This window comes from Arctopsyche grandis, chromosome 5 (assembly GCF_051622035.1).
Source record: "Arctopsyche grandis isolate Sample6627 chromosome 5, ASM5162203v2, whole genome shotgun sequence".
In the NCBI taxonomy this organism is placed as follows: domain Eukaryota; kingdom Metazoa; phylum Arthropoda; class Insecta; order Trichoptera; family Hydropsychidae; genus Arctopsyche; species Arctopsyche grandis.
Window position 1 is genome coordinate 27,702,462 of NC_135359.1, and position 26,620 is coordinate 27,729,081.

General features: G+C 38.5%; 2 protein-coding genes across 3 annotated transcripts in view; one reads left to right on the forward strand and one right to left on the reverse strand.

The window, feature by feature from the left end:
• Positions 1-1,721: 1,721 nt before the first annotated feature.
• LOC143911513 (uncharacterized) overlaps positions 1,722-26,620 on the reverse strand; it is a 312,973-nt gene continuing 288,074 nt past the window's right edge. The window contains exons 1-3 of one of the 2 annotated variants that reach the window (XM_077430407.1): positions 18,485-18,654; positions 5,055-6,552; positions 1,722-4,940 (exon numbers count right to left, since the gene is read on the reverse strand). In XM_077430407.1, the coding sequence (XP_077286533.1) occupies positions 3,964-4,940; positions 5,055-6,501 (2,424 nt within the window). In that variant the 5' untranslated portion in view covers positions 6,502-6,552; positions 18,485-18,654 and the 3' untranslated portion in view covers positions 1,722-3,963. Of the gene's footprint in view, positions 4,941-5,054; positions 6,553-18,484; positions 18,655-26,620 lie in introns of those variants that run through there. The other variant, XM_077430406.1, reaches the window with a different exon arrangement.
• On the forward strand, positions 21,661-25,071 carry LOC143912245 (carboxypeptidase B-like). The gene is made up of 5 exons (XM_077431519.1): positions 21,661-22,354; positions 22,427-22,639; positions 22,716-22,809; positions 23,522-23,833; positions 23,903-25,071. The coding sequence occupies exons 1-5, from the start codon at positions 22,281-22,283 to the stop codon at positions 24,482-24,484; spliced, it is 1,275 nt and encodes a 424-aa protein (XP_077287645.1). The 5' UTR covers positions 21,661-22,280; the 3' UTR covers positions 24,485-25,071.

Genomic DNA, 26,620 nt, shown 5'->3' on the forward strand with positions numbered 1-26,620 from the left:
TATCATTTAGTTTATATTCCGAGTACTTGTTCTTCGATGCTCTCACTATTTGATACATTCTATTATATATATATTTTTATTGTTGATTAGTTGGATCTGATGCACGTTGGTGTTCGTCATAATTGTAATATCAGCGTCATGATTGTATTATCAGTATAATAACATCCGTCTTTTTGATGAATATGCAGTTGATTTGCTGGGAAAGGCTATCTACATATGAATGTATATCTAACGTATGCACAATTAAGACGAACTTTAGTGTGTGTTAGTTTTTATCGAATTTCCTGTTGTTATCGACGACAAATTATGTATGTAATTGTAAAGGCTACATTTGTTTGAGGTGTCTTTTCTATTAAAGTGACGCACGTTGACCTTTTAAGTCATTCCAAATTGTACTTTAAATATGATTTTCTTTTATAATGCAAATCTTCCAAACGTTTTCAAATTTTTTTAAAATATTGCTTCAAAATTTCTATGTAATATGCATTTTGTATTTATCATTGAATTGTGTCACCTTTTTATTTGGATCGTTTTTTTGTATGCCGATAGTATTGACACAATTTTCGATAGTGCTTTATCAGAATTATCTTTAATATTTCTTCGTAATGTGGCCGATAAAAAAATATTAATTCTAAATACGGATTGTGAACGTTTCAGATCCCCACACTATATAGTACATAATGTTAGCACAATTTTTTTATACGAAAATGTAAATAGCCGAAAAAGAATTTAAATTCGTTATAGATCTACATACATACATATACATATTTATATGTATGTATTATATAGTTTTTTATTTTATATATATTTATAAATACGTAACATATTTCTACACAAAAAAAAATGTTAACACAAACTTAATGTAAATTTTATTTTTAGTCTATACAAAGGATTCCGTTTTATTACAGCAAAAAAAAAATTGTCCCAAATAACTGGCTGGTCCTAATAAGCTAATGCGAAGGATTACTATTGTTTTCTTTGTTTGGGATTTGTCCCGAATAGCTGGTTGACTTAATGAATCGGCGTTCCAATTTAAGCGGAATCCTCTGTATATTTACTTATATAGTTATCAATTAGAAGTGGTTTAATAGATAATTTGAAATTGCAATTTCATTGTCTGTTACGGCTACACTGGCGTGCATACATACATATGTTTTGTATGCCTACACGTTTTTGATGCATTTATTCCAGCCGATAGTCGATGCGAAGCTTTAAATTTTGAACTCGAAAATTTTTCAATCAAATGTTAGTTTTTCAATTCGTATGTCTGTTTAGAAGCTAGTTTAATCACATGTATGCGTGTGTGTATATTTTTTCCTAACTAAAATAAATGATATTTGATGTCTACGATTATGAGATAGAAAATCATGTATTGTATTTGAAGTTGTGATCACATTTATAAAATAGGTTGTAAAATTATTCGATTATAAAATAATTTTTAGTATTCGATGAGTTTCATTATTTTTTCAGTGACGTACAAAAACCATATTTGCAGATTGCTCATTGCTATTTTTTTTATTTGTCCGAAGTGATTAATCTCAAATATAAACATACATATATACGACAAGATAGTGTGATAGTATTGTTCAAATAAAACACCATTAATTTATATCAATATTTTAATCATATTTTTTACATAATGGCAAAAAGAACACATTCATTTTAAAATGATTTTCTTTTTCTTTGTATGTATAGTATATTTATAAAACTATTTTTTTTTTCAATAGAAGCGATGCAACTTAGAATTTGTTTCGTGAAATTAATTATTGTTTACAATTTCAACGTACTGTTAAAACTTAAAATTAGTTTTGATATAATATAAAAATATTTACAATATGCACAGTATTTTAGTTACCTCAAATTTTAAGTTCTATAGACTCTATTCATAAAAATGTATACATACGTACGTACGAGAGTTAGTTGTAATTTTTCTTTGGAGCAGAATATTAACGTTTTTTTTTTTTTTAATTAATTAAGGATTGGACCGATCAATGGTTACTTCAAAATCACATAATATACGTCAAAACAAAGTATACAACTTATATAGGAGTCCTCGTGTTACATTTATCGTATCTAGCTAGGTATATAGTAACATTCGGAATACAGTCTGCAAATTATATTATACAGAAAAGTAAAATTATTCTACTTTCGCTCGATAAGAAATACAAAATTATTTATCTATTTAACATTTTATTCAAAATCTATTCAAATTAAGCCTCTGAATGGAGAATTACAGTAGTATCTTGTTATTAAATATTCAAAGTTGAAAAAATCGTACCAATTACCGACAAATATCACGTGCCAGCGCTGTCTCGAAAATCTATACCATTAAAAAAAAATAACATCTTTTATATATATATTTTTTCCAACAATATGTACGTTTAATACAATACAACGAATTCTCATCCTTTGAATAAAATTTCACTTTACATAAAATATAATGCGTCATAGATTATCTTCTTAACATAATAATATACATATATATTCAAAACAAATACGAGATATAAAGTAGAAAATCTATATATTGTATTTTATTTTTTTGATAGATTAAATTATATGTATTTATTATATCAATAATTACACGATAAACGGCAATATTGCTAAGTAATAAAATAATTTCCTAGCTAGTATTTGTATATACACAATCCAGTCTTATAGTCTTATGTGATTTATACATATTTACACAGTTTACACACGTTGAAATATCTGGTCAAAATATAAAGAGAACTAAATTAAAACAAGTTGCTTAGGAGCATAGCGACGGGTCCGACAACAAATTTATATATTTGGCACATTTCATTTGAATCGACTCATCTTTGATGCATCAAAGGATGAATACGTATATGTGTAAAGCGATAGAAATTAAATCATCCAACAGTTCATGCATGTCTAATACTTTAAAATATTCCGAGTACAGTGTTACTGGAAAGGTTTGATTACGAAAATGATAGTGGAAGACAAATAACTCTGCAATTCTATAATATAATACTATATTCGTCAGGCAATGGAAGCGAAAGGCGTAGAATGATTGTTTTAAATGAAAAAAAGGCATTAGATCTTTTTTAAGTGGTATATGTACATATATAGTATATTGAAAAGCTACAAATTGGTTATAAAAATTAATCGATAACATGAATTAACAGTGATTATCATGCAAAAGCGCCACTTTACACGAAACGCTGTATCAATAAGTCATTACAGCATTTTCATAGAGTTCATATGGTGTTGGTATATATATTGAATACCAAACAACTGCTTTAAATTAGCATTTTCGTTATCTACGATACCTACCATTGCCAGATACTCGTACATACGAATAAAAATCAAAAGAAATAATACTAAAAATGATAAGGAAAATAATATTAAAAAAAGTATATTTTAATCATATCAATAGCAATACACACAGTCAATGTTTATTTATAAAAACAAGCTTTCTTATACATGTATTAAATATAATATATATATGTATATATAAATCGACCAAATAAATGCAATGGAAAGAATGATGCTCCTATGTACATACATTTCAATGTTTGAATTAATAAAACATGCAGTAATGTTACAAATTGAATAATATATAAATATTGTAGTTCGAATGGTCAATAAATACTTTTATTAAAACGTATTAGAGAATGTACACTTCGGGAATTGTCACAATGGAAAAAGTACAATCAACTTTTGATGTATACACTATGTATGTACAAATCCGTAATTGCTACACGATCAACGTTTTTAATTTGAATATATCACCCAATACAATCCGTCGGCACACAGGTTCACGTTTAAAACTATCTGACAAAAATATTTTTAGGTTCCGTTCATCACTTGCAGTATTTATGTACACTGTTTGATTGTTTTATAGTCATTTCAAACTAGCTTACGACATAAAAGCACCAATTTTGATACCGTTAAAGTATATTATGAGTGTACCAGTATAGCCTGCATGACGAGCTTCAGCAAGTCTCAGACTTCCGTACCGTCCTCACCCTCGTCCTCGAACAGTGGTCCGTTCGGGTCGGATGGACTCTTCTTTTTAGGCTTTGGTGGAGGTCTAGGGGGGATTTTGCCACTTCTAGACGAAGGCAGGGTATCGTATGTTGATTCGTTCATCGATGCGTCGTACGCCGATCCGTTGGACATGTACGATTGATTCTTATCGGCCAGTGCAAACCTCTTCATGGCTGCCAAGTCTGAAGTTTCTTTTAAACGATTAGGTCTCTGCTCTAAATCGTGTAGAGATGGTGACAGTTGGAAATGCATCGAGTTGTTACCTATTCTGGGCAACGTTGAACTATAAGGGGTGCTCGGTGCGGGGGACGGTGCCTGTTCTTGTTCTTCAATAGGAGCATACATCACAGCTACTGGCGCTTGATAGCTTCCAGGTGTTGAAGGTAATGGACGGCCTCTCATACTTCCAGGAGAGAGCGGTTGTTCCAAGCCTGCCTTGTTTAGTGACAGCACTGAGCTACCGTCTGCCGTTGTTCTCAGCCCTAAGTTATCGTATACTGGTTCCACTCCTTCAACTGGTGCTACCACTGTCATGTAACTTGCCGTGCTTGCCCAGCTAGGTATCCTTGGTCTTCTTGGAATGGTAACATATCCCATGCGAGGTGCCGGAGCTGGGGCACACGGTGAAGTGAACGGAGATTGAGACCTAGAGTGAGAGATGGTTTTGTAATGGTTTGGATTTGTTCCGTATATGGGCGATTGCATAGGACTTTGTTGCTGAATCTGTTGGGGTAAGCGGGTGCTGTCTGGTGCCGTAGACGCAGAGCTGGCAGCAGGAGAGGCTTGTTCGCCTCTAGGTGGGAAAGAGAGTAGATCTGGTGGATAAGTTCTCTGGTCACTTCGGCCGATAGTGTTGACGCTGATTGGATCCCGGGAGCGTTTGGCATGGTGATCAGCAAAATCCATTGATCTACTTTCATCTTCATTGGGTGCTGAAAAAAATAAAAATAAAACAAGTTATAGTACCTCATTGTCATCTAAGTCTAAGGCAAGGAATCAAATATTAAATTTAAATAAAATGAAAATTAAACAATAAGGATAATTACCAAAGACTGAATCATTATCCAAGAGGGTCTTATTCAGTTCAGACATTTCAGTTCCTCCACTACCTGTGGAAATAGGAGCGTCGTAACGTCTAGGTGGTTTCGTCAATGGATTTACTGTAGTAATTAAGCTTTTCTCCATTTCTGTAATTACTGACCCTTCGATTAAAGCTTCGCCATTCGAGGAATGCATGTCTGATTTGATGTGCCTTTTTACGTCTTTCTTTTTGCAGAAGCAATAGCACAACAGAACAATGACGACTAGCAAAATAACAGCGCCCACAGATAGACCAACTATGAGGAACAAACTTTCGTTTGCACCCACTCCAGCTCCCACGATACCTTGGACGCGGTTGACGGTCAAAGAAATACTGCTGGTTACCGATCCGCCAGGATTTTTAGCAACACAAGTGTAGTCACCTCTATCCTGATATCTAACATTGATAATAGTCAAATTTACCCAGACAGTCAAATCGAGATCACTACGTCTGATCACCAGCCTATTATCAGCGTACTTTCTGGACATTCCATCAATTGTGACGGTATTTTGAGCCCAAGTGACGTCTGGTTTGGGATTTCCCATTACTTTGCACGTCATAGTGATATTTTCGCCAGTTGCTTGCATGGCAGTACCATGCACGGGTTCTATGATTCTGGGTTTACAGGCGAAATCGTCAGATGCCAAGTCATTCCAGTTTCTGTTATGTAGTCTTGGAGGCTCTGCACAAGATGTCGGGTGGGTGTACAGGTTTTTTTCGGATATCCAATTCCGGAAGGATTGAAGGTTACAATCGCAATTCCAGGGATTGTTTCGAAGCACCAGGCTCGTTAGTGAAGATACATTCTTGTGGAAAGTATCGAAATTCATGTGAGTCAAATTGTTGTAGCTCAAGTTCACCGTTATCAACTTTGGCAAGTTTGTGAATGTGTCAGTTCCTATTGTGTGAATATGGTTGTTGATCAAATCAACATTTTGCAAGAAGCGCAATTCCTTGAATAAGCCATTGTGCAACTTTTCCAACTGATTGTCGCCCAGGTTGATGATCCGAATCTTTTCGAGGTCGCTGAATGTATCAGCGTGTAGAATTTGAATATTATTTCTGGACAAGTCGATTTCAATGAGGATTCTCAAGTTTTTGAAGCCGTCTTTATGTATGGTGATAATTTGGCAACTTCTCAGATAGAGTTTCTTTAAGTTGACCAGTCCCACCTCCTCGAAAGCGTTTTGAGTGATTTCGTGCAACTTGTTGTGTGATACGTTCAAGTTTTGGATATCACTACTTAATTTGTTTGGGATGGTTGTAAGATCCACGCAGGTGGCTGCTTTGTTGCCGGACAACCATTTGCATTCACATGGTGCCGGACACTCCGAAGTGAAGTCAGTGTGTGCCATTGCGGCGCTGAATATCATCGCTAACCACACGAAGGCTATCTTCGTTGATTCGTCCATATTTGAAACGCTCTGATCTCATCCAATCAATTATTTAATCGGCGATAAGACCTGCAACAAATACATCATTTTAGAACAACATCCAAATAGAAATCCATCCATTATAGAAATCATAATCTTGAAATTGAAACAGGTGGGAGGAAATGAATTTCAGAAACTTTCAAACCAAACTTTCAAGTGTAAAGAAAAACTTGTGTCAATCATTAATAGTATTCAGAAGTATAAAATAAATTTGTGATGAAAGTTAATATTACCAATTTGTTGATAGTACACATAATTTTCAACGAAAAAAATATCATAGAACTACACACACACACATGTATTTATATAATATATGAATATCTAGAAATGAACATGGTTAAAAACGTCAAGCAGATCTCATTGATTACCTACCATGCATCCCTTAAATCAGGTTATTTTAAGTAGTTTTGTAAAGTAGCATACATATTTATAATGTGGGTCTACCTAACGGGACCGAAAGTGAAAAGACCGAAAAAGCAAATATCGGAAGGCAAATATCGAAAATCGAAAGATCTTAAGTAGAAAGATAAAAAAAAGGGTACATGGTAAACAGTACTATGTATATATAATATACTAGCTGTATTACCCGGCTTCGCTCAGTGTTTATAATATAAACCGCTTAAACATGACTAAGCTAATTTAATTAAAAAAAAAAAAAAAAATTAAAAATTAAAAAAAAAAAATTAAAAAAAAAATTAAAAAAAAAATAAAAAAAAAAAATAAAAAAAAAAAATCAAAAAAAAAAATTTAAAAAAATCAAAAAAAAAAAAATCAAAATTTTTTTTTTTGCCTTCTAGGGCTTCGCCCTCGGCACCCCCCTGAGCCTTTGCCTTCTAGGGCTTCACCCCACCACGCCCCATGAGCAATTGCCGTTTAGGGCTTCGCCCCCATGATCAGTTGCCTTTTAGGGCTTCGCCCCTCCGCGCCCCCATGATTCAAAGCCGTCTAGGGCTTCGCCCCCCCTAGTTAATGCCTTTCAGGGCTTCGCCCCCCGCGCCCCCAAGATTAATTGCCGTTTAGGGCTTCGCCCCCCTTAGCTAATGCCTTTTAGGGCTTCGCCCCTCCGCGCCCCCATGATTAACTGCCGTTTAGGGCTTCGCCCCCCTTAACTAATGCCTTTTGGAGCTTCGCCCCTCCGCACCCTCATGATTAAATGCCGTCTAGGGCTTCGCCCCCATGATCAGTTGCCGATAAGGGCTTCGCCCCTCCACGTCCCCATGGTTAAATGCCGTCTAGGGCTTCGCCCCCATGATCAGTTGCCTTTTAGGGCTTCGCCCCTCCACGTCCCCATGGTTAATTGCCGTCTAGGGCTTCGCACCCATGATCAGTTATTTATTTTTATTTATTTATATATATTTAGCTATCAAGCTAATTTAAAAAAAAATACATCTTAATTATTATACTTAACTCTAAAATTTATAATTAACTTATATGTACTGTCCCTCACAGAGGTGTCTCTTCGCACCTCGCAGGAATGCATCCATGTTTTTAGCAGACCTGACGCACTCAGGGAGGGCATTATACATGAGCACACCCCTGTGAAAAACACCCCCAGCCGTCTTATTCTTTCTTACTCTACTTACAACTAGTTTGTCCTTATTTCTAGTATAAAAACTATGTTTATCTCTATTCCTTATTATATAATCATCAAAATACTTAGGTAATAACTTATGATCTAACTTATAAACAAAAGACAATGTACTAATATTTAGACTAATTCTAATACTCATCCATCCTAATTCATCTAACATACTTCCAATACTCTTAAATCTACTCACATTCAAAATAGCTCTCATAGCTTTATTCTGTATTTTTTGCATTTTTTCTAAATCTTGGCCACTAAACAAATTAAGCACAGTGGCACAATAAACCACATGTGGCAAGACAATTGAATTAAACACTAAAATTTTACTTTTTTTACTTAAAATATTTCTTAATCTACATAATACACCAACTTTTCTAGCCATTTTTTTTATTATATAGTCAGCGTGCATTTTAAAATTTAGTCCTGAATCTATGTATACACCTAAGTATTTTATATTTTCAACTTTTTCAATTAACTTATCATTAATTCTAATTTCATTCAATATATTTTTATTTTTACCATTCAACCACATCATTTTTGTTTTATTCACATTCAACTTTAATTTATTTTCACACAACCAGTCATTCACATAATTTAATTCTATATTTAAAATCTCAGACATTACATCAACATTCTTTCCAATTATATATATCAATGTATCATCTGCAAACAAATGTATTTTACACATCTTAATTACCTTAACAATATCGTTTATATATAATATAAATAATAAGGGTCCCAATTTGGACCCTTGCGGCACTCCATGAGGTGTTACATATTCAGAGGATAACACCTTATCAATTTTTACTCTTTGCCTTCTATTATTTAAGTATGATTGAAGCCACTTTAATACTATACCATTTATTCCTAACTTATATAATTTTTGTAATAAAATATTCCTATCTACTGTCTCGAACGCTCGCTTAAAATCTAGAAAAACTGCTCCAACAACCATGCTAGATTCATCCATCGTCTCCATCCAATCAGAAACCACCAATTGGATAGCGGTTTCTGTTGAATGTTTCACTCTAAATCCAGACTGTTCCACAACCAAACAATCATTTATACTAATGAACTCTTTCAATTGAATCATAACGATTTCCTCCAGCATCTTCTCAACAATCGGTAACATATTGATGGGCCTCATTTCACTGGCTTTATGTGTGCCCGTAACCTTTGGTACCGGTACAATAGTAGACACCTTCCATGCATCCGGGACGGATCCCACTTCTAACGATTCATTTATTAATTTCAGTAACTGAGGTCCAACCATATCCCAAGTGTTGATTAAAATATCTAGAGTCAATCCATCCATACTAGAAACTGATTTCATGCCCTTCAATACACCATTTAATCCCTCCATTTCCACTAATTTAAACCTTTCAAACTTATTTAAACCCAAGTTAATATCATCATTCACACTATTATGCCTTGTTTGTATTGAATTAACTATATCATTCACACTATTGATGTAAAACTCATTCAATCTTTCAACCATATCCTCTTTATCATTATATACTACTCCCTCGACTTCTAATTCATTCAAAGAAACATTTTTTCCCCCGGAAATCAAAGTTTTAATTATTCGCCACATTTTTGTGGGATCTTTTTTTGCACCATCAATATTTCTTTCATGCCAATCCCTCTTCGCATTACGTAAAACATTCACACATTTATTCCTCTTTCTTTTATACTCTAACCAAGCCTTTTCTAATTGGATTCCATCCATAGCCTTAATAATTTTATATCTTTTATAACTAACATTCTTATCAACTAAGCTTTCCTTTACTTCCTTGGTAAACCAAGGTTTCAGCTTATGCTTATGCATGATTCTTGTGGTTTTTACGCATTTACTTTTAGAATATGTTATATTACGATACATTATCTCCCACATTTCATTCACACTATCACCATCCTTTCCCCATACACACTCCTTTAACAATTCATTCATCAATTGATAATCAATGTTTTCTCTTTCAGTCACCTGCATATTTTTAAGTCCTCCGTTACTAAACCGCTGTCCCAAAAACATGTTGACAATAGAATGGTCTCCTATTTTCGGTACATCTTTCACCTCACACCGCAGATCCATTATATTCGTTATAACCAAATCAATGAGAGAGCTTGATAAATTATTCACTCTCGTTGCTTCCGTCACTTTTTGTTTAAAACCCAATTCATTTACCCAATTTCTCAACTTTTTTACATAAAATTCTTCTGTCTGTAACCAATTAAAATTCCAGTCCCCAAACATAATTATATTTTTACTCACATCTATACTTCTTTCACTCAATTCTTCTAAAAATTTAAGAAATCTTCCACTTCTACCATTCGGAGAGCGGTAAATTACTAGCAAAAACACAGTAACTCCATTCACAAGCAGATCCACACCAATTGTCCAAAACTCACCATCAACCTTATTAACTATTACATTACCGTAACTTAAATCATCCCTTAAATACAATAGTACCCCACCCGTATGTCTAGAATTAGAGTCACATCTCAAAACACAATATCCATCTATATTCAGCTCAAAATCTTCAAAATCACTAGTTACATGCGTTTCACTTAAACCTATAAATAATGGTTTTTGACTTACAGTTAAACTCCAAACCTCATCCTTGTGAGCAAAAAAACTTTGTACATTTATACCGATACCTTTTGGTGGTTGCTATATATTATTATACTTAATTCTATTTCTCATTAATTCTATATTTCTTTTATATACACTGCACTTAGTGTCCAACGGTCCGTGATTTGTGTTCAAATTTAATTTTAATTTATTATTACTTTTAAAGCAATTATTACATTTTATTATTTTATTGTTACATCCCTCGCTTTTGTGCCCTTCTTCTCCACATTTCGCACATGTCACCTTGTTTCTACAATCCACCGCTTTGTGATTAAATCCGTAACAATTTAGACATCTTAGAATATTAATTTCTTCAAAAACCCTACATCTATCCCAATTTATATTTACTTTTCCATCTTCAATAAATCTTTTAAATGTATTGCAATCTACTTCCACTATCGCATTATATTTATTATTTTTTCTACTTTTCCATATTTTTAACACCTTCAGTTCACCATCATTTATAACTTCTTGATTTTGATTCATCAAACACTCAGCCAACTGTTCACTTGTAAGTTCCTCCGACATATCTACAATTTTAATTTTGGGATTTTTTAATTCCCCTCTTTTAACATTATAATTCTCCCCTAATTTATTTTCTACTTCTTTTATTAATTTAATACTATCCTGTGCACTGTTACACGTTACAGCAATGCCCCCTTTACCGATTTTTTTAACCCCTTGTATTCCTATTTTTAGTTCCTTAGGGTTTATTAAACTTTTACATTCTTCCTTTGTCTTGTCCGTTTCTTGGATTTTTTTCGGAACAATTATTGTTATGTCTTTATTATTCTTCTTAAGTGCATTTGCATAACTAAAACTATTTTCACTCTTATTTACACTTTTTAAAATGTTTAATTCACTGTTGGTTTTTATTATATTTATGTCTTTTTGTATATTGTTTTTCAAATTTTTAAATTCACTTCTTAATTCACATATTACATCCAAAAATTGTTCCTTATCATTATTTTCATTTTTACAAATATATTCAACTAATTTTTTTACTGATGTAATTAAAAATGTCTTATTGTCATTTGATATACTGTTAGTTTTTGTGGTCAAAATGTCCATAATTTTTTTTTCAATTGTTATTACTTCACTTATGCGTTCTGATGCCATTATTATACACTTAGGACGTACACATAATTATATATTACAAATTTATTTTTAATTTTTTAATTGTTACAATTTCGTTGTCCAAATCGCCACACACGTAATCAACGTCTGTACACGATCACGACACGAACAATAGTTGCCGATAAGGGCTTCGCCCCTCCACGTCCCCATGGTTAAATGCCGTCTAGGGCTTCGCCCCCATGATCAGTTGCCTTTTAGGGCTTCGCCCCTCCGCGCCCCCATGATTAACTGCCGTTTAGGGCTTCGCCGCCCTTAACTAATGCCTTTTGGGGCTTCGCCCCTCCGCACCCTCATGATTAAATGCCGTCTAGGGCTTCGCCCCCATGATCAGTTGCCGATAAGGGCTTCGCCCCTCCACGTCCCCATGGTTAATTGCCGTCTAGGGCTTCGCCCCCATTATCAGTTGCTTTTTAGGGCTTCGCCCCTCCGCGCCCCCATTATTAAATGCCGTTTAGGGCTTCGCCCCCCTTAGTTAATGCCTTTTAGGGCTTCGCCCCTCCGCGCCCCCATTATTAAATGCCATTTAGGGCGTCGCCCCCCTTAACTAATGCCTTTTGGGGCTTCGCCCCTCCGCACCCTCATGATTAAATGCCGCCTAGGGCTTCGCCCCCCTTAGTTAATGCCTATTAGGGCTTCGCCCCTCCGCGCCCCCATGATTAAATGCCGTCAAGGGCTTCGCCCCCATGATCAGTTGCCGTTTAGGGCTTCGCCTCATAAGGCTGCGCCCCATGGGGCTTCGCCCCATGAGGCTGCGCCCCCTTCGGGACCCCATGGGGCTGCGCCCCAGGAGGCTGCGCCCCCTTGCGCCCCCTTCGGGGCCCCATGCGGCTAAGCTCCATAAGGCGGCGCCCCATAAGGCGGCGCCCCATAAGGCGGCGCCCCATAAGGCAGCGCCCCATAAGGCGGCGCCCCATATGGCGGCGCCCCATAAGGCTGCGCCCCATAAGACAGCGCCCCATAAGGCTGCGCCCCATAAGGCGGTGCCCCATAAGGCAGCGCCCCATAAGGCGGCGCCCCATGAGGCTGCGCCCCATGAGGCTGCGCCCCCTTTGGGGCCCAATGAGGCTGCACCCCCTTCGGGGCCCCATGAGGCTGCGCCCCCATGGGGCTGCGCCCCATGAGGCTGCGCCCCCTTCGGGGCCGCATGCGGCTAAACTCCATAAGGCGGCGCCCCATAAGACTGCGCCCCATAAGACAGCGCCCCATAAGGCTACGCCCCATGAGGCTGCGCCCCCCTGCGCCCCCTTCGGGGCCCCATGAGACTCCGCCCCCCTGCGCCCCCTTCGGGGCCCCATGTGGCTAAGCTCCATAAGGCGGCGCCCCATAAGGCAGCGCCCCATAAGGCTGCGCCCCTAAGGCTGCGCCCCATAAGACAGCGCCCCATAAGGTTGCGCCCCATAAGGCTGCGGCCGATAAGGCTGTGCCCCATAAAGCTGCGCCCCCTTTTGAGCCCCATGAGGCTGGGCCCCCCGGGCCCCATTCGGGGACCCACGGGGTTGCGCCCCTTGTGGCGCCCCTGGCGGGGCCCCATGAAACTACTCGCCTTGCGCCCCCGCGGGGGTGAATCCATTGAATCGAAAAAAACAAATCGGCGCCCATGGATCGAAAAAAAAAAAATCGAATCACGTGTTCGATGACGTCACCGATCTACGGACGACGACGACGACGACGACGACCAAGGATATTTACATACAAAGTCTCTTTCCAAATTATAGATTAGACTAGCTGTATTACCCGGCTTCGCTCAGTGTTTATAATATAAACCGCTTAAACATGACTAAGCTAATTTAAATTAAAAAAAAAAAAAATTTTAAAAAAAAATTTAAAAAAAAAATAAAAAAAAAATAAAAAAAAAATCAAAAAAAAAATCAAAAAAAAATTTTTAAAAGATCAAAAAAAAAATCAATTTTTTTTTTGCCTTCTAGGGCTTCGCCCTCGGCACCCCCCTGAGCCTTTGCCTTCTAGGGCTTCGCCCCTCCACGCCCCATGAGCAATTGCCGTTTAGGGCTTCGCCCCCATGATCAGTTGCCTTTTAGGGCTTCGCCCCTCCGCGCCCCCATGATTCAAAGCCGTCTAGGGCTTCGCCCCCCTTAGTTAATGCCTTTTAGGGCTTCGCCCCCCGCGCCCCCAAGATTAATTGCCGTTTAGGGCTTCGCCCCCCTTAGTTAATGCCTTTTAGGGCTTCGCCCCTCCGCACCCCCATGATTAAATGCCGTCTAGGGCTTCGCCCCCCCCTAGTTAATGCCTTTCAGGGCTTCGCCCCCCGCGCCCCCAAGATTAATTGCCGTTTAGGGCTTCGCCCCCCTTAGCTAATGCCTTTTAGGGCTTCGCCCCTCCGCACCCTCATGATTAAATGCCGTCTAGGGCTTCGCCCCCATGATCAGTTGCCGATAAGGGCTTCGCCCCTCCACGTCCCCATGGTTAATTGCCGTCTAGGGCTTCGCCCCCCTTAGTTAATGCCTATTAGGGCTTGCGTCCCATGAGGCTGGGCCCCCCGGGCCCCCTTCGGGGCCCCACGGGCCCCCTTCGGGGCCCCACGGGGCTGCGCCCCTTGTGGCGCCCCCTTTTGAGCCCCATGGGGCTGCGCCCCATGAGGCTGGGCCCCCCGGGCCCCCATTCGGGGCCCCACGGGGCTGCGCCCCTCCACGCCCCATGAGCAATTGCCGTTTAGGGCTTCACCCCCATGATCAGTTGCCTTTTAGGGCTTCGCCCCTCCGCGCCCCCATGATTAAAAGCCGTCTAGGGCTTCGCCCCCCTAAGTTAATGCCTTTTAGGGCTTCGCCCCCCGCGCCCCAAAGATTAATTGCCGTTTAGGGCTTCGCCCCCCTTAGTTAATGCCTTTTAGGGCTTCGCCCCTCCGCACCCCCATGATTAAATGCCGTCTAGGGCTTCGCCCCCCTTAGTTAATGCCTTTTAGGGCTTCGCCCCCCGCGCCCCAAAGATTAATTGCCGTTTAGGGCTTCGCCCCCCTTAGTTAATGCCTTTTAGGGCTTCGCCCCTCCGCACCCCCATGATTAAATGCCGTCTAGGGCTTCGCCCCCCTTAGTTAATGCCTTTTAGGGCTTCGCCCCCCGCGCCCCAAAGATTAATTGCCGTTTAGGGCTTCGCCCCCCTTAGTTAATGCCTTTTAGGGCTTCGCCCCTCCGCACCCCCATGATTAAATGCCGTCTAGGGCTTCGCCCCCCTTAGTTAATGCCTTTTAGGGCTTCGCCCCCCGCGCCCCAAAGATTAATTGCCGTTTCGGGCTTCGCCCCCCTTAGTTAATGCCTTTTAGGGCTTCGCCCCTCCGCACCCCCATGATTAAATGCCGTCTAGGGCTTCGCCCCCCCTAGTTAATGCCTTTTAGGGCTTCGCCCCCCGCGCCCCCAAGATTAATTGCCGTTTAGGGCTTCGCCCCCCTTAGTTAATGCCTTTTAGGGCTTCGCCCCTCCGCGCCCCCATGATTAAATGCCGTCTAAGGCTTCGCCCCCATGATCAGTTGCCTTTTAGGGCTTCGCCCCTCCGCGCCCCCATGATTAATTGCCGTCTAGGGCTTCGCCCCCCTTAGTTAATGCCTATTAGGGCTTGCGCCCCATGAGGCTGGGCCCCCCGGGCCCCCTTCGGGGCCCCACGGGGCTGCGCCCCTTGTGGCGCCCCCTTTTGAGCCCCATGGGGCTGCGCCCCATGAGGCTGGGCCCCCCGGGCCCCCATTCGGGGCCCCACGGGGCTGCGCCCCTTGTGGCGCCCCCTTTTGAGCCCCATGGGGCTGCGCCCCATGAGGCTGCGCCCCCCTGCGACCCCTTCGGGGCCCCACGGGGCTGCGCCCCTTGTGGCGCCCCTGGCGGGGCCCCATGAAGCTACTCGCCTTGCGCCCCCGCGGGGGTGAATCCATTGAATCGAAAAAAACAAATCGGCGCCCATGGATCGAAAAAAAAAAAAAAATCGAATCACGTGTTCGATGACGTCACCGATCTACGGACGATGACGACGACGACGACGACGACCAAGGATATTTACATACATACAAAGTCTCTTTCCAAATTATAGATTAGACTAGCTGTATTACCCGGCTTCGCTCAGTGTTTATAATATAAACCGCTTAAACATGACTAAGCTAATTTAATTAAAAAAAAAAAAAAATTAAAAAAAAATTTAAAAATTAAAAAAAAAAATAAAAAAAAAATAAAAAAAAAATAAAAAAAAAAAATTAAAAAAAAAATAAAAAAAAAATAAAAAAAAAATTAAAAAAAAAAATTTTAAAAAATCAAAAAAAAAATCAAAATTTTTTTTTGCCTTCTAGGGCTTCGCCCTCGGCGCCCCCCTGAGCCTTTGCCTTCTAGGGCTTCGCCCCTCCACGCCCCATGAGCAATTGCCGTTTAGGGCTTCGCCCCCCTTAGTTAATGCCTTTTAGGGCTTCGCCCCCCGCGCCCCCCTTAGTTAATGCCTTTTAGGGCTTCGCCCCCCACGCCCCCAAGATTAATTGCCGTTTAGGGCTTCGCCCCCCTTAGTTAATGCCTTTTAGGGCTTCGCCCCTCCGCGCCCCCATGATTAAATGCCGTCTAAGGCTTCGCCCCCATGATCAGTTGCCTTTTAGGGCTTCGCCCCCCGCGCCCCCAAGATAAATTGCCGTTTAGGGCTTCGCCCCCCTTAGTTAATGCCTTTTAGGGCTTCGCCCCTCCGCGCCCCCATGATTAAATGCCGTCTAAGGCTTCGCCCCCATGATCAGTTGCCTTTTAGGGCTTCGCCCCCCGCGCCCCCAAGATTAATTGCCGTTTAGGGCTTCGCCCCCCTTAGTTAATGCCTTTTAGGGCTTCGCCCCTCCGCGCCCCCATGATTAAATGCCGTCTAAGGCTTCGCCCCCATGATCAGTTGCCTTTTAGGGCTTCGCCCCTCCGCGCCCCCATGATTAATTGCCGTCTAGGGCTTCGCCCCCCTTAGTTAATGCCTATTAGGGCTTGCGCCCCATGAGGCTGGGCCCCCCGGGCCCCCTTCGGGGCCCCACGGGGCTGCGCCCCTTGTGGCGCCCCCTTTTGAGCCCCATGGGGCTGCGCCCCATGAGGCTGGGCCCCCGGGCCCCCTTCGGGGCCCCACGGGGCTGCGCCCCATGAGGCTGGGCCCCCGGGCCCCCTTCGGGGCCCCACGGGGCTGCGCCCCTTGTGGCGCCCCCTTTTGAGCCTCATGGGGCTGCGCCCCATGAGGCTGGGCCCCCCGGGCCCCCTTCGGGGCCCCACGGGGCTGCGCCCCTTGTGGCGCCCCCTTTTGAGCCCCATGGGGCTGCGCCCCATGAGGCTGGGCCCCCCGCGCCCCCTTCGGGGCTTCACGGGGCTGCGCCCCTTGTGGCGCCCCCTTTTGAGCCCCATGGGGCTGCGCCCCATGAGGCTGGGCCCCCCGGGCCCCCTTCGGGGCCCCACGGGGCTGCGCCCCTTGTGGCGCCCCCTTTTGAGCCCCACGGGGCTGCGCCCCTTGTGGCGCCCCCTTTTGAGCCCCACGGGGCTGCGCCCCTTGTGGCGCCCCTGGCGGGGCCCCATGAAACTACTCGCCTTGCGCCCCCGCGGGGGTGAATCCATTGAAACGAAAAAAAAAATCGGCGCCCATGGATCGAAAAAAAAAAAAAAATCGAATCACGTGTTCGATGACGTCACCGATCTACGGACGACGACGACGACGACGAAGACGACGAAGACGACGACCAAGGATATTTACATACATACAAAGTCTCTTTCCAAATTATAGATTAGATATGAGTGGCATGCGGTGAAATTATCTCTTTTTTAGTCACACAGCCTTGTTTAATGCGCGCGCGCAGGATGCGGGAGGAAAAGCCTGTTCCTCTTGTTCCTGCTCGCGCAAATTAAGTGAGGATGTACGACGGAGGGAGAGAGACTTTTACCGCACGCCACTGTTATATATATGTATATGTATATATATACTAACTATTTTTCATATGTATGCATGGTAAACGAACATTTTCGACATTTTAATATTCGGAGCGGTGACGGTCACCCGTATAATTTATATGTAAGTAGCACTGTACACATGTAAAACGAGCGATACTAATAAAATGATAAATTTTAGCGTGCCTCATTTTCATGAAATAGAAAAATGATTAAATTATGAGATATAGTGTAAGAAAAAGTTATAGGCGTTTAAAAAATTAAAATCTGACAAAGCGAGAGGGTGGCGGAAAGGAAAATATATAAGGCTACTGACCACTAAACGTCAAGATAGTCAAAATTTTTGCATTTTCAAACGTGTCTATTACGATTATTTTTCACCATCGTACTGACGGAATTGATTTAAATATTTATCGTTGACCAAAACGCCCAAAATGGCAAAGTTTTAAAACGATCGGAAGAATGTAGGATATAGTATAATATGTTGTCAGACCAATGAGCGAAGTGAAATACAGAAGAGTCTTGTAATAACAATGAGCGAAGTGATATATAGAAGAGGAGCATTGTAAAAAAAAAGATATTTTATTTTCTAGTTAAATTATATGAGTCGACCGTATTAGTAATATTGTGAAGAGATTTTTAATCTACAGTTATCAGATAAAATATCATTGGTTCCACGTCTTCTATTGTTCATATTCTAGACAGTACTATTATATTATAATCACAATCACTTACTTGACGGAAGATAGTAGTGGCATTGTAGAAAAAGCATGTAAATACATCTCTGCTTTTTTAATTCGTTAGATATGGTGCAAAAAATGGCGTTTTTAGCAAATTTGTGCAAAAAAGGTAAAAGCGTTAGGCTATCAAGCGTCTCTACTATATGAATCATAGATACAAAATGCAACGTTATCATAACTGTTTTTCATTATCGGTTGTAACGGTCTTTCAGATCAATCGATATGACAATTTTTATGACGGCCCAGATATGTACATAGGTAAATATTGTATACCGTATGTTGACTTTTTGAACAAATAAGATATGGCTGATTTTTTTAATCCAATGCTACACAATATTTTATGCTATATTTTATATATATATATATATATATATATATATATATATATATATATATATATTTTGAAATCATCGTTATAGTCAATATTGTTTTATCGATCGATGGCTCATCTGACTTCCTCATCTGAGTGATTCATATCCTGACTGTATTAACTGCATGCATATATATATATATATATATATATATATATATATATATATTTATTTATAAAAATTATAAAATTTTTTAAAAAACAATTTTTCAATTCTTGGAAAATGTTATTAATTGCAATAATTTCAATTTCAGCTCAGAAAGTGATGTGGAAATGATGAGCGTTCGCTCGGCATCGCCAACAAAAATGTAAGTTGTTTCAATGTACAGAACAGTACAAGGATGATTATTTATCAATGATTTACAATATTCATAATTACAATCACTTTTCTTTCAGGTCCATCTCCGAGGCGGGATCTTCGTCAAACGAGTAAGTCACATACATATACATATATTGTTTCTGTATTACTATCAATTCTTGGATTTATTAATAATCGCATTCGCTTTTAAATTTCAGACTCAGCGATGTTGAGATGAGGAGCCGGAGCTCAGTGTCGCCTACCAAATTGTAAGTTGTTTCTAATATTATATAATTGTATGTTTTTTTTAATTTATAAAATTTATAAATTTATAAATTTTTATTTATAAAATCGAATACTAATACTACTTCTATGTCTGCCACTGACGTTGTTTCATCATTAGAGCTGCGCCCAAGTGTTTCATTTGCTGATGTTTGTACGGGAGCTGCTAGATGTTTGAAGCCTGATATTAAAACTACGTCTGCAAGTATTAGTGAATCTTCTATGGAAACGGTGGCAGTGACGTCGATGTTTGCCTCTTCTCCTACATCTGCCTGCTCAAATGGTCCTGATAGTCGTGATTCTGTTGTGACTGTGTTGGCTTCTTCTTCTGCTTCCTCTTCCGTTTCGTCTCCATTGGCTCAACCTCCGTTGGCTCAATCAAAACTGCCATTTCTTGTCTCAAAGAAAGTCACGCGCCAAACTGGGAGACCGAAAATTGGTAATTTATTACCAAAATGCACGAGGTCTCAGGACAAAGCTGGCTGCGTTTAATTCAGCCGTTTCTACTACATATTTGTGATGATATGGTAGCACTAACGGAAACATGGTTGACTTTCAAAGTTCAGCATCATTTTTTAAAGCTGAACTTTTTGATTCTTCCTGGAGGCTGCATCGTCGCGATAGAGTAGATCGACGTGGTGGTGGTGTATTATTTGCTTGTCGTGATTGGTTTCGGTCAGTCCGGATGACAAACTCTATCTGGTGAGGACTTATGGAATTCATAACTTGAAAATCATAATCGAGAAAGAATATTACGAAATACAAAAACCTTGTAAACATAGAATGAATTCAAGACGATAAACGATATATATAATAATAATAATTATTATTTTTAGTTGTTTGATTAAATGTTTAATTAAAGTTTGAATCAAATTAATTTTATTATTTGTTTATTTTAAAAACAGAAACAGACAGAATTTCAATGTTTTTAATAACATTAGTAACAATTAGTAATAATGAAAAAAATAGTAATAATGAAAAAAATAGTAATAAAGAAGAAAAGCATTTAATAATGGTAGATATGGTATATATGTATCATACATACATACATATTTACAATGTACATATGTGATAATAAGAAAAATGATCAAACAATATAAATTTAAAGCAAGAAAAGGAAAAACAAAAAGGATCAATATGTAATATTAATTAAATTAAACAGATAATTGTAATACTTAAAGTAACGTAATACTTAAATAATAATACTGAAAGTAACTTTAATTTTCAGACGAATTCCAAATTGAATAGTGACATCTATGAATATTACGAAAAATATTAAAGCTATTAAGTACACAAACCATTTTATTATTGAAAAAACTTTTAAATAATGACTACCAAAATTAAAATTAATACATATATCATATTAAATTAATATCGGTAAATTAATATGAAAATATTTTATAAAACGCTCTCAAAATGAACATATTTCATAAAATTAATTATGATTTCTATATGTATTATATGTATGTTGACAATTAAATGAAAATCATCATCATCATCATCTACAGCCATTCACTATCCACTCTGGATTAAGGCTTCTCCAATACGCTTTCACTTGTCTCTGTTTTGCGCAACTATTATCGATCTCACCCCACACATTTTCCTAATTTCGTCTACCTATCTTCCCGGTCTTCGTCTACTGGTTTTCTTGTACCCCTTTGCATTCTATCGGGTACCATTCTAGTGCTTCTTTTGTCAACCTTTCGTCCATTCTTCTAGCCATTTCAATCTCTTCACTCTATCCACTACTCTTGTCATACTTCTCTTCTCACCCACTGTCTTTCCTCGTTATGCCTAGCATACAACGTTCCATACTTCTTTGAGTGCATTGGACTTTGTGTAGCAACTTGGTGTTCAATGTCCAAGTTTCACATCCATACGTCATCACTGGCAAAACACATTGATCGAAGATCTTTTTTTTCAGACAAAGTGGCATTTTTGATTTAAAAACCGCATTCGTTCGTCCAAATGCACTTCATTCTAATTCCACACGTCTCTTTATTTCTTCTTCTTTACTACCGGACATGTCTATTATTGAATCAAAATATACAATTTTATTTAAAATAATTAATATATACGTATGTAGTTTTAGGACATGCAAAGAACTATATTATTATATTGAATACATATACATATGTAAATGCAAAAAATACTACCGAATCTGAGATGATTTTAAGAATGCATAACATTTACATTATGGTCTCAACAACAAAACAGTTTAGAATCTACAAGAAATGATTATTATAGATAAAGCTAAAAATAGCACGCCTCTGATGAAGTCTGTCAATCAATATAATATAATGTGTAATTAATTAAATTTTTATAAATAGAAAATCGTGTATTATCAATACGAAAACATATATTAATAATTAAATAGCGTAAAACCCCATGATCAACGAAATATCATACGATATCTGGAGATTAATTAAATAGATAATTTTTTGAAATTGATATTTTAAGAGCTTCGATAAAAAACACTTCAGATACTAAAAAAATAAATTGACAAATAGTAGTAAGCCACATGTAATAAAAAGATTAAAATAAAAATGAGATCAAACTACAAATCGGAGACATTAAGGAGGTAAAATGATGTTGAATTTAAGGTAAATTCTGTCGTTGCAAGATACAGAGTCTGGATAGGAATGGCCAGAATTACGTATGTGTATTATTATATACAAAAAATACAAAATATGTATGTAGTAAGAAGTTTATAAAATCATTCGTCAAGTTAAGATGAGATAAAATTGATCAATAGCTTTTGTTATCTGTTTTGAATTAAGCTAAAGAGAGATAGCGAATGTATATAAGACGAGTGTTTTGGAATCTAAACTTTAATGCGCCATGATGAAGGTACTAGCGCTCTTGTTCTTCGTGGCCTTTGCCTTCGTGCAAGCCAACAATGACTACTTGGAAGGGTAAGTTTTTCATATAAAAAAATCAATTTAAAATCATTCCAAAAATCTCCAACGATACGATTATTATAATAGGAGCAAGGTCTATACTGTGAGGCCCATGACCAAGAAAGACCAACTGATCGTCGCTGGTTTGGACAACATCCCCGGTGTTGACGTATGGCAACATGCTTCCATCTTCGGAAGAGAGGCAAGGATCCTTGTACCCAAAGATTCGCTTACCACCTTCGAATCCGTGCTCAGATCTTCCAGCGTTCAGTATGAAGTGATCATGGAAGATCCCAAGAGGTAAGCTACCAAATTCTTCAATGAAATGTTTAACTTTTATAATCAAGCAATATATTAATGTTGTATTCCATTACAGTGTGATTGAAGAGGAAATCAAGCAACAAGAATTGGCAAGGATGAAGAGGGTTCCTGGAAGAATCAGTTTCACCAGTTACAACAGACATGCTGAGGTAAAGTTTTAACATAGATGCACATCAAATAGTTTGTTAGAAGTAATTCTAGAATATAATATCGAACATATTATAGTCACTTATTTTATCTGTATATATTTTTTCTGTAGTCGTCAAATTGAATGATAGTATAACTTTTTTTTTTTAAATGTATCTAAATAAGCAAAAAATCTTAAAAAGATTTTTAAATACAAATTTACACAATTGCAAACTATATCATTTTCATACAATATGTTTTGATATTGAGTTTATTTTATTTTCATGCAAAATATAAAAATTATTTTGTTTGACAAATTATACTATGGAATACTTAGAGAATAAATTTTAATTTGAAAATAGATGTCGCAAAAAAAAAAAAACAAACGAAATAAAGAAATTAAATATGTATGGCTTCAGCAATTTAATCATGAAGTTTTTATGTTAATTTTCGGTTTAATTTTGCGTTTCGGAATAATAAAATATTTATATTTTGAATTAACGAGAATGATGAATGTGTTTGTAATCAATTGATGCATAATTCGAACGGATTTGTCACACGGCGATAACAATAAATCGAGGCTATCAGTTTGACAAATGCGATTGGTAAATAGGAAAATTTACGATTTTATTAAACGTAATCACTATTGTATTTTTGATATTGAATCACACTGATTGATTGTCGACTCGTTGTACGTATCATTATGCATTTTATGTAATTCGATGATATTTTTAGATCAACTCATACTTGGACGACTTGGCAAGACAGTATCCAACCAGAGTGAAGGTTGAAACTTTGGGCAGAACCGTCAATGGCCGAGACATTAAAGTGATCAAGATCTCATCGGACGGAGGAAACAACCCCAACAAACCAATCATCGTTTCCGATGCTGGAATCCACGCTAGGGAATGGATTGCCCCAGCCAATGCTTTGTACATGATCAGAAAATTGGTAGAAGACATCACCGAAAGCGACGTAGCTAACAACATCGACTGGTTCATCATTCCTTTGATCAACCCTGACGGATATGAATACAGTCACACAAATGTAAGTAAAATCAAAATGCATATCAGATCCAAAATCAAAAATAGTGTTTTAACTTGATTGTGATTTTAGACGAGATTATGGAGGAAGACCAGAAGCACAGCTTCGAGCACTACCTGCCCAGGAGTTGACGGAAACAGGAACTTCGACTTCAAATGGATGCAATCCGGATCTAGTTCATCACCTTGCTCAGACATTTTCGCCGGACCAACCCCCTTCTCCGAAATTGAAACTAGGGTCCTTAGGGATTTGATCAACGCTAACAAGGCTCGTGTCAAGGCTTACCTTGCCATCCACAGTTACGGTAGCTACTTCCTGTATCCATATGGATATGACGGTTCCAACCCATCCAATGTAGCTGAGCTCAGAAGTTTGGGAGTTCAAGTTGGAAATGCCATTGATGCTTTGGCTGCTTCAGGCTCTACCAAATACTTGGTCGGAAACTCAGCTGTCGCTCTTAACTATGCTGCTGCTGGAGCCAGCGATGACTGGGCTATGGGTGTTGGTGGAGTGAGCTTGTCTTACACTTTGGAATTGCCCGGAGGTGGTAGTGCAGGATTCGATCTTCCACCATCAAGGATCAACCAGGTGGTGAGGGAAACTTGGGGTGGTATTTTAGTACTGGCTAGGTACGTTATCAACAAGGCAGCTTAGGATGCATGTCTGCTTACGGAGTATAAATATTTTGAAATGTAATATAAAAGTGATATTAAAATAAACATACGTACATATTTACAATTAAAAACGTTGTATCATTTCATTCAATCACTACAGTCATATTATTAAGATCATTCGATAGTACATAAAACGTATCAGTGAATTTGTTATTGTATTGGATGAATTAAAATCAAATAATTTCCCAAGTAAAATCTAGTTTTAAGATAATAAGAACAATGCTTTTTTGATTCACTTACTATTATTGTGAGTATGAATACTTTTTAAGTACAATAGCCGATTCATGCATTTAATTCGACGTCATAAAATGAATTATTTGATTGTCTATTGTCATCATAAACTTATCAGTTCATAGTTGGCACACTGTAATTTCTTAACCTTTTATCAGTCATAAGCATATCTAAAATATAACAGAAGTCTTTTATAAGAAGTCAACAATAAACAGATATACTCATAGGAGAATAACAGAATAAGAGTTTAAGTCGTTGTGTCGTATTCGAGGAATTTTAATTTCGTGATATGCATATTTGATTATATTAAAAAAAGGCGCTCATGGTGTCATTTACAGAATTATTTATTATGACTGCAAAACACGTTTGGGAGAGAGGCAAAAAAGGGTCCACGGTGTGTATGTATGTGTGTGTGTGGTAGTTTTATTCCCTCTTTGGCAATATGAATATTTTAGTCAGAGGCCTCGCTTTTGCGCCCTCAGGACACACAGGGATAATTCCGCTTCCGAAAGATAACCGGAATCATTGCGCTTTTTTTCGCACTTGAACAAACAGATAAAGATTTTGGCAAAGAAAATTTTGTTCCCATAAAAAACCAGCTCAGATAAAATTATTATAATAAATTATTTTATAAGATACGGTATCGCATTTTTTAAAACTAAGACCAAATTTGAAAGATTTATTCATTTAGTAATTTAACCCATACATATATAATAATTCAAGCAGATTATAGTAGATCCAAACTACATTATAATAATGTAAGCAGGTCTATTACTGAATTCCATAAATACAAAAGGACTTAATAATCTACTAGTGAATGACAAAAAAAATATAAATTATATATGATAAGGTGTAAAAGCATAATATTAAGTTGATATCTGAGATAGTGTAAAAAAGTAACTTTTATTTTATTTTTACATTTTATACCAGGAAGGCCTTACAGGTAAACCCCAATGCGTCTTCTTGGCCAATTACAAACAATAGAGCATTTTTATTTATTATACAAGTCGCTGAATTACGAGACACTGACTCGCAATTTAACGAAAAATCTATGAATTGTACATACATTTTATTGTACATTAATCATACTCAAATAGTGGTGACATAGTAGGTAGGAAGGCCCAATTTTTAATCGGGAACCGTTTCAACAATGAGATCGGAGAAAACTGGCAAACTCTAATATGAAACGATCGACCAGGAGCACAAATATCCAGGTCTGACCAGCAGCATTACAGATATACTCAGAAAAATTCTTTTCAATCGAGGTCAGCTCATGGGATCGAACCCGGTGCATCTCGGTGTTAAGCAGAAGCTTAACGACCGAGCTATGCTGCTGGCTATAACCAAAGATCGGCTTTGGGACGATGCTTTTCGCAGAAAAAATGGTTCACTACCATGTATTTTTGCTCTCTTGCTTTGTTAAATAACATTGTTATATGAAAAGCACCAAGCAAACGTCAAAGTCTAGTTATAACTAGAGGTAGGATAGTCACAGTGCTATCCATTATTCCATTGTTGTAAATCTTTTGTAAAAAAGGTTCAGCTAACCTTTAACAATGCATTTACCTTTGAACAATACGCGGCACCTTCTGGGTCCGGTGACTAGTTACAACTATTTAACTTGTTAGTTACGGAGGGGCGGCAGAAAGGCACGTATAGATAGCCAGCTGTCATCGCGTCGATCTGACAGAAGATTCCGATATAATTTTTAATGATTTAATTCTTATAGCGTAATTTCAGACACGTTTGCCTCTCATATTGACATCTGATCTCCGATGTCGGTTAAGTATCAAATCTACTGGAAAAGTGGAAGTGGTTCAGTGGTTCAGTTCTGACTAAGTGAAACTAATAAAAATACTATATGTAGAGATTTCCTTTATGATTC